The 14,741-nt window shown below is 38.1% G+C and overlaps 1 protein-coding gene across 1 annotated transcript in view; it reads left to right on the forward strand.

The window, feature by feature from the left end:
* The first annotated feature begins 445 nt into the window (after positions 1-445).
* The window catches only part of LOC134586245 (CD109 antigen-like), a 368,983-nt gene continuing 354,687 nt past the window's right edge, over positions 446-14,741 (forward strand). Inside the window, exon 1 of the mRNA XM_063441738.1 lies at positions 446-560. Within this exon, the coding sequence (XP_063297808.1) occupies positions 487-560 (74 nt within the window). The 5' untranslated portion in view covers positions 446-486. The remainder of the gene's footprint in view (positions 561-14,741) is intronic.

Here is a 14,741-nt window from a genome sequence, read left to right on the forward strand (position 1 = left end):
AGAAGGAAAAAAACAACTTATGGACTTTAGTGAAACGAGCTGAACCTACAGTATATATTCTTTTTTCATTCTTCATTCTTGGTTATTTAAATGCTTGTTTGTTCTCCAAGTCTGGTTATTTAGTGGCTAGATTTCTCCCTATCAGGTAAAACAAATTGCATTTACTAGTATAATAAAAACATGGGCAACTTACAGGTTCACTGCCTAATGATAATCTATTAGACGTATTCAGTTTTGTTGATTTGTTGATTTGTTTAAAGAATGGTATCTAAGTTCATGTGATAGCCTTTTGTTTAAAAAGGAAGCTCTATTGATGGATTTTCCCCAGTATATAATAACTGGTTTCTATAACTGTCATCTCATGTGTCTGTGGGTGGAGCACAATATAGAACTATTTAAGATGAATTGGAAGTGGAATCCTTTGTTCTTATCCTAAGATCTGAAAATCACAAAGCATCTTCCAACAGTCTCTGCTAAAAAGTGAGAATGTATATTCTTGGTCCTCCTCTAGTGAGGCACGTTATCTTCATGACAGCCTTCTTATATCTTTCTGATGCAAGGTAAGATTATTTTTGCAACTACAGCAAAATCTTAGCACAATATATACAATTGTATTGCATAGAAGTTTTGCAGGGAACCTCTGCGTACAAAAGAATATAATAATATATATATATATGGGTTCTACACCCATATCTACCTTTGCCACAACCAGCACCGGGCACTACAAAAGTCTTCTTGGAGTGCAAGCTACTACAATGTATATATATATATATATATATATATATATATATATATATATAAATATAGTTACAGTATGCAATGATACCTTTTTTAAAATTGGACTAACATTATACTTAAAAGACATGCTTTCGAGCAATACTGATCTGAGGAAGAGAGGAAAACTCTTGAAAGCTTGTCTTTTAAGTATAATGTTAATCTGATAAAAAGGTATCATTGCATACTGCAATACTCTGGTATTTTGGCATCTTGTCTACTGGACCAATACAGCTAACCCAATCTACAATATATATATATATATATATATATATATATATATATATATATATGTGTGTGTAAAATGTTTGTGTGCATATACATGTATGTGTGTGTGTGTGTGTGTGTGTGTGTGTGTGTGTGTGTGTGTGTGTGTGTGTATGTGTATGTGTATATATATACACACACACACACACACACACACACACACATGTATATGCACACAAACATTTTACACACACACATATATATATATATATACACACTCTCACACTCACTCTCACACTCACTCTCTTTCTCTATCTTTCAAAAACTACGGAACAAAATTAGACTTCTGTGAACGTATTAATTAACAACATTGCAACATTGCCCTTGGAGCTTTATAAGGCTATATTAGTATAGCATATTTAATAAGAGAACAGTCCCCACCATATGACACAAAGAGACAAATTAAAGTTTGATTATCCACCCACCATATACAGTTGTGCTCAAAAGTTTGCATCCCCTTGGAGAATTTGTAATATATCTACCATTTGTAAAGAAAATATAAGTGAGCAGGCAAAACACATTACTTTTTTTTTATTATGGGATTCATATTCAGCTGTAGGTTATAACAGAATGGCACATTCATAAAACAAAACATGGCAACAAAGAAACACATGAAATTACCCCTGTTCAAAGTCTGCATACCCTTAGTTCTTAATATTGTGTATTGCCTCCTTTAGCATCAATGACAGTGTGCTGTCTTTTGTAATAATTGTCTATGAGGTCCCTAATTCTTGCAGGTGGTATACCGTGTATATGGTGTCTTGATAAAAGCCTCTCACTGAGATGGAAATGTTGATTGTATTAAGCACTAGCTGAATAAACAGCAAGTACTTTATTTTCAATACAAATCCTTGAGTGTGTCTCTTCTTGGTAGATACACACACCCATATATATATACACATACTTTACATATACAATAGAAGACTGAGCCTGTGGGTGAAGCCTAGAATTGTGGGAGGGGTTAGTTTTCCTATGAATATACAGGCTTCTCCTTCCTCTGTGCTGTTGCTGCCTGGTTCAACCCAGCCACCACTCCCTTTATCAAACCATTCAATTTGTCTGGCCCTCTTTTTACAGGACTACTTTAATGTCGGTTCCCACATACCACAACCAACTTATGCCACTACTACTATAACTCGGCTTATTGTCCCGACCACAAATTTACACACAAACTTTCCACATATATCTACATACACACATACTCTTATACATATACAAACACATACTTTTACACATATATGCAAACACAGTATTCTGACCCCTCACTGTCAGAAGCATAACCGTTTACATACCAACCAGATCTTCCAGCAAGCTCAGAGCCTTCCTATATCCCAGGGGCCAGCAGGACACCTATGGGCCGCACCATTTGTGAGTGTGGATACTTCTAGCAGGCGGGATAATGTGGGTGTCAGATCTGCACAGGATTCAGATCATTAATGGATTACTGGTCATTAATCCATGATCAGCTTTCTCCTTGGGACAGAACAGTTTAGAATGGTATGATATGGGTAGGTGGGTGGCAGAGAGAAGGAACGGGGGATGTGGGTGTCAGGGAGAGGGAATTGGGATGCAGGGTGGCAAAGAGAAGGACTGGGTGGGTGGGTAGATGACAGAGAGTAAATGGGATAGGACAGACAAGTTTGGAGCATGTGCATGTACCAACCAAATAATTTCTGCTAGTCATGGCAGGCAGAGATAGTATTTATAGTACTAAGAGAAAAATTCTTGATGGCATGGTAACAGAGCAAATCTTGCCTCGCAAAAGTGCCCAGACAGCTCACGACAGAGGACATCATCATCAGTGGTCAGACTCCTCCCCTAGAATTTTACCCCAATCTTTAGCTCTGTAGCCATTATCTTCTGATCTGTTGCATCTGTACTTAACACATAACAGATAAAGAATTTCCCAAACAATACTCAGAGCTGGTTATAATATATAAGATAATCATACAATACTCAAAGCTATGCACAATACAGAGATACCTATACAATAAACAGAACTGAGTACAATACAGAGATACCCAAACCATACACAGAGCCAAGTACAATACAGATAGATACCCATATAATTACAAAGAACCCAGTAGTATAAGGAGGTACCAATTCAATACACAGAACTAAGCACAACACAAAGATATGCATAAGAACACCGAACTGGGCACTACAGAGTTACCCATAGAACAGGTAAACCTACGTAAAATACAGAGAAATAACACACAGAGCTGGGCACAATAAGAAGATACGCATAACTATCCCACAGGTCCAGGCTCCTTATGATCAATTACACAAAGCTGAAATACAGAGATACCCACACAGCACAGTATATTATTCTGCAAATTGCTCCAGTTACCACTAATGGCTGAACCACATTCGGAGTTTCGAACCTCATTTCCATTATTGTTATCTTTTGGTATCAATTTCCTCTCTCATAACATTGTACCATTGTCTGTGCATTGCTTCTGGCATGTAATCCTGATTTTTGCTATTGTATTTTTCATTAAGTACACTGTCTTTTGTTTGGCAGATGTAATATTGATACGTATTGTGATGACCTATTTATAAAAAAAAAACAAATTTCTTGTATTTACTATCTGGTGTTTCAGATTTTTATTATGTGCTTCTATGTAGTATTTTTTTTCTAGTCACTCAGGATTCACTGTGCAGTGTGTCACCCCATATATAAAGCGATTCACTGTGTATAGCAGTGTGGGTGTCACTCTGTGTACAGTGGCATTCACTGTGCAGAGCAGTGTGTAATTTAGTACATAGAAGGATTTACTGTGCAGAGCAGAGTGTGTGTCACTCAGTCTATAGATGGATTCACTGTGCAGAATAGTGTGTCCCTAAGTATACAGAGAGATTCACTGCACAGAACAATGTGTCATTTAGTATATAGAGTATTTTACTCTGCAGAGCAGTGTGTATACAGGGCCGGCCTTAGGGGTGTGCGAGCTGTGCGTCCGCACAGGGCGCCATGGTTCAGGGGGCGCCCTGTGGCCGCATAGCTCACACGGCATGTCTGTTAGCCGCAATGCTAACAAGGCATTTGCCTTGGGCGGCATTTTCCAGGGGGCGGCAAAAAAAGCCGCCCCCAAATGCCCAAGGCAAATGTCTTGTTAGCCTTGCGGCTAACAGACATGCTTGGCGGTCGGGCGGCGCTGGCGGGCGGCTGGTGAGGGAGCACTTCCTCTGAGCTGTATGCTCAGCTCCCTCGCGCGCCGCAGAGTGAGGCTGGGAGCCGGAATATGACGTCATATTCCGGCTCCCAGCCTCACTCTGCGGCGCGCGAGGGAGCTGAGCAAACAGCTCAGAGGAAGTGCTCCCTCGCCAGCCGCTCGCCCAGCCCAGCAGCCACTGGACCACCAGGGAGGAAGAGACCCCCCCCAGCATTCCCAAAGGTAAGGAGGCTGGGGGGGTGTCTAAATAAATTTAAAAAAATGTGTTAATGTGGGTGAGTGTGTGTGTGTCTGTTAGTGTGTGTGTGTGTATGTATGTTAGTGTGTGTCTGTGTCTGTTAGTGTGTGTGTGTGTGTGTGTATGTTAGTGTGTGTCTGTGTGTGTGTGTGTATGTTAGTGTGTGTCTGTGTATGTTAGTTTGTGTCTGTGTATATTGGTGTGTGTGTGTGTGTGACTGTCTGCCAGTGTGTGTGTGTGTCTGTCTGTCTGTGTGTGTGGCTGTTTGCCTCTGTGTGTTTGGCTGTCTGCCTGTGTGTGTGGCTGTCTGCCTGTGTGTGTGTGTGTGTGGCTGTCTGCCTGTGTGTGTGTGTGTTTGTGTGTGACTGCCTATGTGTGACTGTCTGGGCAGACTAGATGGGCCGAATGGTTCTTATCTGCCGTCACATTCTATGTCTGTGTGTGTGTTTGTGTGTGGCTGTCTGTGTATGACTGCCTGAGTGTGTTTGTGTGTGTGTGTGTGTGTGTGTGTATGGCTGTCTGCCTGCCTGTGTGTGTGTGTGTGTGACAGGGTGTGTGGGAAGGGGTAAGGAGTGGGGGAGGGGGGGCGCTGTGAAGATTTTTTGCACAGGGCGCCCAAATGCCTAAGGCCGGCCCTGTGTGTATATACTCAGTATATAGAGAATTTTACTGTGCAGAGCAGTGTGGGTGTCACTCAGTGTTTAGCTAGATTCAATGTGCCCACTCAGTATAGAAAGGGATTCATTGTGCAGAATAGTTTGTCACTTACTACATCCAAAAGAAGTAAAAAAAAAAGACAGTCTGAAGTGCATCCAATTTTGCAACAAACTAGGAAAAAATCCTTCCTGACCCTAGAATGGCAGACACATATCTCCATGGTTAAAGAAGCTATGACCCCCCCTAATTAAAAAATATATCCCTGCATATTATGTTTATGCAAGTATTTATCCAATTGCTGTTTAAATAACTGTATAGATTCTGATAAAATCACCTCTAAAATCACCTCACTTCTTACTGTAAAAAACCCTTCCTTTGCCTTAGACTAAATCTCATTTCTTCCAGTCTAAATGTGTGACCGTGTGTCCTATGTAAAGTATTAAATGATATTCTCATATAGAGAATTCATGCTCCTATATACAGTTGCAAGAAAAAGTATGTGAACCCTTTGGAATGATATGGATTTCTGCACAAATTGGTCATAAAATGTGATCTGATCATCATCTAAGTCACAACAATAGACAATCACAGTCTGCTTAAACTAATAACACACAAAGAATGAAATGTTGCCATGTTTTCATTGAACACACCATGTAAACATTCACAGTGCAGGTGGAAAAAGTATGTGAACCCTTGGATTTAATAACTGGTTGAACCTTCTTTGGCAGCAATAACTTCAACCAAACATTTCCTGTAGTTGCAGATCAGACGTGCACAACGGTCAGGAGTAATTCTTGACCATTCCTCTTTACAGAACTGTTTCAATTCTGCAATATTCTTGGGATGTCTGGTGTGAATCGCTTTCTTGAGGTCATGCCACAGCATCTCAATAGGGTTGAGGTCAAGACTCTGACTGGGCCACTTAAGAAGGTGTTTTTTCTTCTGTTTAAGCCATTGAGTTGATTTACTTATATGCTTTGGGTCATTGTCCTGTTGCAACACCCATCTTCTGTTGAGCTTCAGCTGGTAGACAGATGGCCTTCAGTTCTCCTGCAAAATGTCTTGATAAACTTGGGAATTCATTTTTCCTTCGATTACAGCAATCCGTCCGGGCCCTGATGCAGCAAAGCAGCCCCAAACCATGATGCCCCCACCACCATACTTCACAGTTGGGATGAGGTTTTGATGTTGGTGTGCTGTGCCTCTTTTTTGCCACACATAGTGTTGTGTGTTTCTTCCAAACAACTCAACTTTGGTTTCATCTGTCCACAGAATATTTTGCCAGTAATGCTGTGGAAACCAGGTGCTCTTGTGCAAACTGTAAACGTGCAGCAATGTTTTGTTTGGACAGCAGTGGCTTCCTCTGTGGTATCCTCCCATGAAATCCATTCTTGTTTAGTGTTTTATGTATTGTAGATTCACTAACAGGGATGTTAGCATTTGCCAATGACTTTTGTAAGTCTTTAGTTGACACTCTAGGATTCTTCTTCACTTCAGTCTGTGCTGTGCTCTTGCAGTCATCTTTACAGGATGGCCACTCCTACGGAGAGTAGCAGCAGTGCTGAACTTTCTACATTTATTGACAATTTGTCTTACCAGGATTGATGAACAGCAAGGCTTTTGAAGATACTTTTATAACCCTTTCCAGCTTTATGCAAGTCAACAATTCTTAATCGTAGGTCTTCTGAGAGCTCTTTTGTGCGAGGCATCATTCACATCAGGCAATGCTTCTTGTGAAAAGCAAACCCAGAACTGGTGTGTGTTTTTTTTTTATAGGGCAGGGCAGCTGTAACCAACACCTCCAATCTCATCTCATTGATTGGACTCCAGTTGGCTGACATCTCACTCAAATTAGCTCTTGGAGATGTCATTAGTCTAGGGGTTCACATACTTTTTCCACCTGCACTGTGAATGTTTACATGGTGTGTTCAATAAAAACATGGCAACATTTCATTCTTTGTGTGTTATTAGTTTAAGCAGACTGTGATTGTCTATTGTTGTGACTTAGATGATGATCAAATCACATTTTATGACCAATTTGTGCAGAAATCCATATCATTCCAAAGGGTTCACCTACTTTTTCTTGCAATTGTATACATGACTATACCTTACTGGCCTTAGTAACTGACAACTGAAATATCATATTGCTACCTAGTTTGTTGTTCCCAAATCCTTATCATGTATTGTTATCCCTAATTAAATACTGTGTAGGGTGTAAGTTGCTTGTGCATTCTTTACCCCACAGTGCATACCTTTGCATTTTGCTACATTCAATTTTATTTGACATTTGAGTGACCATTCCCCCAATCTATTTAAATCCCTTTGTAGCAAAGCAATATCCTGCTCACATTGTATTACTTTACAGAGTTTTGGGTCATCTGCAATCACTGAAACATGGCTTTTAATTCCTATTTTAATTCCTTAAGGACGGCGGGCATTCTATGCTGTACTTTTGGGGTGGCTCTAAACACCGGAGTGCAGTATAGAACGTCTCCGCCGTCCTTCGTACTCACTGGGTCCCCGCCATTCCCCCAAAGGCGATTGCGATCCTGAGGTCTGCCTGGGAGCTCAGGCAGACCCCCTCTACCTGATCCAGCCCTCCCCGGGCCATGTGATTGTGGGGTCCTGGCGATCACATGGCCGGAATAGTCGGCTTATGCAGTGCCTGCAAGGGTACTGCCTGAGCTCTCAGGCTGTCTCCCTTATGCCTACAAAAAAGTTTTCAAAGTTAGTAAAAGTTAATAAAAAGTTTAATAAAGTAAATAAAAAATAAAAAAATAAAAAAAAATATATATATATATATATATGATCTAAGTACTTTTATATGCACATACACTTACATAAAATATTATTCTAAGTGTATTTTAATATTAGTATATATATATATATATATATATATATATATATATATATATATATATATATTTACATATATATTAATATTAAAATACACTTAGAAAGACATTAGTCAGACCCGGAAGTAAACCAGCAACCCATGCAATGTGTAGGCGTGTGTGTGTTCGAATGTTGCCATTGCTAAGCAACAGAGTAATTAAACACTGGGCAAGATTGGCGTTCAAATTAGTTTTTTGGATTTTTCACACACAAATATAAATGCTAACTTTGGCCAGTGTTTGTGACTAAGTGGCTACTAAAAAAACTGGACATACACCATTTGTAATACCTTGGGTTGTCTACTTTTGTAAATGGTATGCCATCATAGGGGTAATTCTCATTCCTGGGCTACCATACGGTCCCAAAGGCAACGTAACCAATCTGGCAAATTTCAATGTGAAAAAACAAAAATGTAACATTCTATATTTGACCCTGTAACTTCCCAAAATACCATAAAACCTGTACATAGGGGGGTACTATTTTACACTTTAGACATTGCCGAATACAATATGTGTATTTTGTTGCAGTAAAAGCAAACAGTATTATGACAGTCACAGTTAAAATGTCATGCGGAACAAAAGACATAACATTTCTTAATTTCTCACATTTGTTTTATATTTTATTCATATTAAATTAGGTTTCATAGCTAAATTTGATGTTAAATGAAAGCCCCGTTTCTCCTGAATAAAATGATATATAAGTGTGGTGCATTTAATATGAAAGAGATGATTTACGGTTGAACAGACATAGAGTCAAATTCCAAGTTTTTGATCAAAACGTGTACATTTGGCTCAGTGCTAAAGGGGTTAAATATAGAAAGGGTAGTAACACAGGCTATAAGAGAATAATTGAAGTAGATTTAAAATGATGCACAAAGTAGAAGAATACAACAAATTTGCTTTTAAATTCAAATTTAAAATAGAAATTGAGATGCACAAGGAGAAATGAAATATAGGGGAAGGAGAGGGAAAGGGATAGAGGGGGGGGGGGAAGAGAGCAAGCTTAGGATAGATAGATCTTGTTTGTTAGTAAAAGCTAATATATGCCCAGGTTTAAATTAATTTCTCTCCTATGTCATATATTATAGTGGAGCGCTGTAGATAGTAAGTGTAATACATTTTAATTCACTTACATCCGATATTTATGTTGGGTATTGTTTATGTGAAAAGAAAGAGAAAATAACATAGCGTAAATCTGCAAAGATGTTATTTAGGTAATTGAGGTGGATAATATCAACTCACATTGATAAGAGCCTCGTGGAGTACAGGCTCAAATCATACATGTTTCTGTGCCGTCTGGTGGCACTTTACCCTTTTGTAGCGTGGAAGGTAAAAAACATATATGGAAAACCTCTCTGGTGAAGTATATCAAATCCATATACTAATAGGAATACAAAAAGTAAATTATTTGCTCACCTTTTCCAGAGCCCTTGTAACCTGGCTCTGGGTATATTTGCTTAGGTGCCTATATAGAGGGAACCACCCTTCTTTTTAGGAAGCAAAAGTTGAGGTAGTCAGAGTAGGACTAAAAAGTATTTATTGCAAATAAACAAAAGTTTAAAAACTTGAATAAAATACAAAAGTACATAAAATAAATATAAATGTCCCAAAAGTAGACTCCTCTTGCCGAGACTCGTTTCTCCCAATACCTTGGGCTTTCTCAATCGATCTATCTAGTCATCTGCTTCCTCTTGATGTTAAATACCTTCATCTGTGCTCCCATTGGGTTATTCAAATATCCGTTATTCAATCATGTAGTGCAATTCAATCTAATTAGTAATCCTTAATTATGGGTAACTGTTTGGTTGGGATGTGTTCGGTGCCATCCATCGCGTCACTTCCGGTCCCCTGCAGCCATTTTTCTGTAGAGCCCCGGTCACATCGGTCTTTACCGGAAGCGACGTAACCGGATATGACGCCGCATTAACATACCTCCCCAATTGCTCCAAATGCATATCGGGATACTTAGTCCTATTTACCGCAATCTCCAATGTAAATTTCCTCATGCAGAGGATAAAAACAAAAACAAAAACCAAACATAAAATCCATATTAGTAAAATACATTTGTACACCTTATTTCCCTTATTGTATGGCAATAATAATGATAATACAGCTGACTTTTAAATGGGTCTTACAAAGCATTGTTATTGCTAATATATACATAAAAATACCAATTCTTTCAGGATTATACCCAAAATTTGTAAATAATAAATAACCACTGTAGTAACATTCCCATATGTGTCAAAGTAGATAAGGTGCCTTATTTGATGACCACATTCTATTTTTCTATATAAAGATGTACACATAAAAAATCCAGATAATAATACTTAGAAATCTTCCTATAAAGCTTTGTCTATTTAATAAATCATAGAAAATGACATAGTTCAAAATCATTATTAAGCCCTTTTGGAAGTAAGGTTTCCAGGTTAAAAATCCAGCGCATCTCGCACTGACCCATTTTCCTGAGATCTTCCCCCCTCCAATTTATCCTTATTAATTGTATTCCTATAACCTCCAAATATGACGGATCCTGGTTATGTACGTCCTTAAAATGAGCTGACAAACTGTGTTTTACAAACCCATTTTTTTATATTCCTCACATGTTCTTGTATGCGGGTTTTTAAGGGTCCCGATGTTCTACCAACATACCCTAATCCACAAGAACATGTGATGAGATAAATGACATTCTTAGAATGACATGTTATAAGATCTTTAATTTGGTGTTTTTCTGTTGTATCGGACAGTTTGTTAAAATCCTTGTGGTATCTCTTCCTATTACCTGTATTTCTGCAGGCAATACAGGGCCCACATCCATAAAATCCATCTGGTTCTCTGAACATATTAAATTTCCTTTAGGGTCTAATGTGATTGTGAATTAAATTTATTTTCAAATTGGGAACTCCTTTATAAATTATTAGTGTTTTTCTGAGAGTATCTTATTAGGCACCTCATCTTCCTGTAATATAGGCCAATACTTGTTCACTATCCTCTTAAAGATATTGCTCTTACAGTTAAAATCACAAATCAGAGCTACCTTATCGACTTTTTGATTTTTCTGTTTGTATTCTAAGAGGGGTTGTCTTTCCATCTCTAGTACATCCTTATATGCCTTTTCTAGAATCTCCTCTTTGTAGCTCTTATCTCTAAAATCACCTAGAATCTTCTGTGATTGTTCTTGGAATATTGTATCCGCCATGCATTTCCTTTTTACTCTAAGGAGCTGCGATTTAGGGACATTCAATAGCCAAGGACACAGATGACAGCTACTTTCACCTATGTAGCTATTACATAGTTACATAGTTAGATAGCTGAAAAGAGACTTGCGTCCATCAAGTTCAGCCTTCCTCACACCTGTTTTTTGCTGTTGATCCAAAAGGCAAAAAAAAACCAAACAAAAAAAAACAAACCCAGTTTGAAGCACAATTTTGCAACAAGCTAGGACAAAAAATTCCTTCTTGACCCCAGAATGGCAGTCAGATTTATCCTTGAATCAAGCAGTTATTACCCTACATTGAAAGATTATATCCTTGAATATTCTGTCTTTGCAAGTATGCATCTAGTAGCTGTTTGAACATCTGTATGGACTCTGATAAAACCACTTCTTCAGGCAGAGAATTCCACATCCTGATTGTTCTTACAGTAAAAAAAACCTTTCCTTTGCCTTAGACGAAATCTTCTTTCTTCCAGTCTAAACGCATGGCCTCGTGTCCTATGTAAAGTCCGGTTTGTGAATAGATTTCCACACAATGGTTTGTATTGGCCCCGAATATATTTGTATAATGTTATCATATCCCCTCTCAGGCGACGTTTTTCTAAACTAAATAGGTTTAAATTTGTTAACCTTTCTTCATAGCTGATATGTTCCATTCCTTTTATTAATTTTGTAGCCCGCCTCTGCACTTTTTCTAGTGCCATGATGTCCTTCTTTAGAACAGGTGACCAAAATTGCACAGCATATTCAATATTTGGTCTTACCAGTGATTTATAGAGAGGCAAAATGATATTCTCGTCCCGAGAATGAATGCCCTTTTTCATGCATGACAATACCTTACTGGCCTTGGCCACTGCTGATTGACATTGCACATTGTTGCATAGTTTGTTGTCTATAACAATTCCCAAGTCCTTTTCGTGTGTTATCCCTAATTCACTTCCATTAAGGGTATACGTTGCTTGTGTATTCTTTACGCCGAAGTGCATAACTTTGCATTTTTCAACATTAAATTTCATCTGCCATTTGAGTGCCCAGTCCTCCAGTCTATCTAAATCCTTCTGCAGCAAAGTAATATCTTGCTCACATTGTATTATTTTACAAAGTTTTGTGTCATCTGCAAACACTGAAACATGACTTTCAATGCGGTCTTCAAGATCATTTATAAAAATGTTAAATAGAAGGGGTCCCAGAACAGACCCCTGAGGGACACCACTTGCCACCTCTTAACATCTACTGGCTTAAAAAACGTGCAAGTTTTTATTTTATTGTCCTCTACATAGATGTTCAAATCCAGGAAACCCCATCACCTCTACAGATAAAAAAAATATATCGTCAATGTAGCGGCAATACAGCACCAGGCTCGACTCCCAGTTCTCATTCCCATAAATAAATTGTGATTTTCAATGGACATGAATAGGTTGGCGTAACAGGGGGCGAACCTGGTGCCCATCGACACATTTGCAAGTAAAATTCTTCTTTAAACCAAAAGTAATTATTATTTAAAATCCATAAAATCCCTTCCAAGATAAAATCTACTTGCTGTTGAGGGAACATTCCAAACTAGCCTAAAAAATATTTTACAGCTTCGCAGCCATTCTCATGTGTTATATCTGTATATAAGGAGCTAACGTCTGCTGTAACCAAATAAAAGTTGTCCTCTCAATTATAGTCTTTTAAAATGTTTAAAATAGCCAAATAATCTTTAAGGTGACTTGGACATTTCTGGACCAACACTTGTCTATGTATTGTTACAATCTATTCGAGATTGACCCATACCCAGAGACTATAGGCCTTTCTGGGGGATTCTCTAATTTCTTGTACATTTTCGGAAGATGGTAAAAAACAGGAATCCTAGGGTGAGACATATTTAAGAATTTAAATTCCTTTGTACTAATAATACCTATTTCTACTCCCTTTTCAATCTGTCCTCCATAGATCTGTTTTATTTCTTGAGTGGGGTCTTTGGTGAGTGTGTTGTATGTTTTAGTGTCATTCAGAAGGCTCAATGGCTCTCCAACATACTTCTCTGTGTCCATAAGCACCATCCTCCCCCCTTACCTGCTGATTTTATCACGATCTGTTCATTTTTTTTTATTTTTTATTTCTCACAGCATCTTTCTCCTCCTTGCTCAAATTGAACTCATATTGGCTAGGCTTCTTAATCTTATTGAGATCATACATCACCATCTTCTCAAATGTAAACATTTCATCTGACACATATGAGTTTGGAAAGAACACTGAGTGTTCTTTCAGATCAGTGTGGACCTATTCTGATGTTACCTCCATATTTCTTTCCATCATCTGATTTTTCTGAAAAAAATTCTTCAGACATAATTTCCGTTTAAATTTCTGAAGATCTATGTAGGTGTCAAATTTATTTAGGATTTTAGTAGGAGCGAATTTAAGTCCTCTACCTAACAATTTAACCTCAGCGGTGCTCAATAGTTTAGATGTAAGATTGCAGATGCCGTATTGTTCTAGTGTCTTTGTTTGTCTCTTTTTTCTCTTCTGTATAAAAAACTCCTCCTCTAGTTCCCCTTCTTCCAAACTTCTCTGCCTTTTCTCTGGTGAATTCCCTATTTTCTCTAGAGTTCTGTGTCTGTGTCACTTGCACTTTCCTTTTGAGATCTCAATCTTATCCTAGGTGTTTGAACAGCTTCTTTCCATCTCACTACCTTCTCTGGGGATCTCTTGTTATTACTTCTAGAACTATGGGGGTGCCTTGGATGCTCGTTACTATTCAGTGAAATATAGATCCTCGCCCCCCTCCCCCCCCTCTTTGTTGGTTATTTGTTGTCCTTGTATTACTCTTATTTCTGTAATGGCCCCTTGTCCTCGGTGAAAAATAGGTTGGTGGTTGACTAAAGTTATGTTGTCTAGTATTTACATATGGTGGATAGATGTTCTCTCACCTGAGTAAATCTTTTATATTTATTGGAATAAGATCTTACTTGATTATTTGCATAATCATACTTGTCTCTTTGATATTTCCTTTTTTAAATCTCCACCACCCCTTTTTCCATTCTCTCTAAATTTATTTGGAAATCTTCAGTCATCTGTGAATACTCATCAGGTTGCATGTTCTCAATCAGAAATTTCTGGATATTGTTGATCTCTCGATCTAATTTCTTGAGAGTATTACCACGTCTTCTGATGATTAGACCCATAATGCCGAATGAGAAATTTCTTGTACGAAATCTTCTTCCTTCTGATCAAATGATGGGGTTTCAGCAAATCTAACATCTCTAGGGGTAATTTTCTCTTTGAGATATTTCTCCATGGTTTCAACTTCCCATTTCATTTTTTATTCTCTCCCCAATCTCTCTAAATTTCGTTGAGGTTGCTTGATGTCCATATTATTGACATCATTAGTATTGTAAGCTACCCTTTGATCATCAAATAGTGCAACAATATTTTTACCACAATTACTTCTATTTGTAGATACAGCCATATTTAAATGTAGCAGCACACACTGTGAAGGAGAATAAAAAATAGAAATGTGAACAAAAAACTGTGAGTAGTGC

The sequence above is a fragment of the Pelobates fuscus genome, chromosome 2 (assembly GCF_036172605.1).
Source record: "Pelobates fuscus isolate aPelFus1 chromosome 2, aPelFus1.pri, whole genome shotgun sequence".
Lineage (NCBI taxonomy): Eukaryota > Metazoa > Chordata > Amphibia > Anura > Pelobatidae > Pelobates > Pelobates fuscus.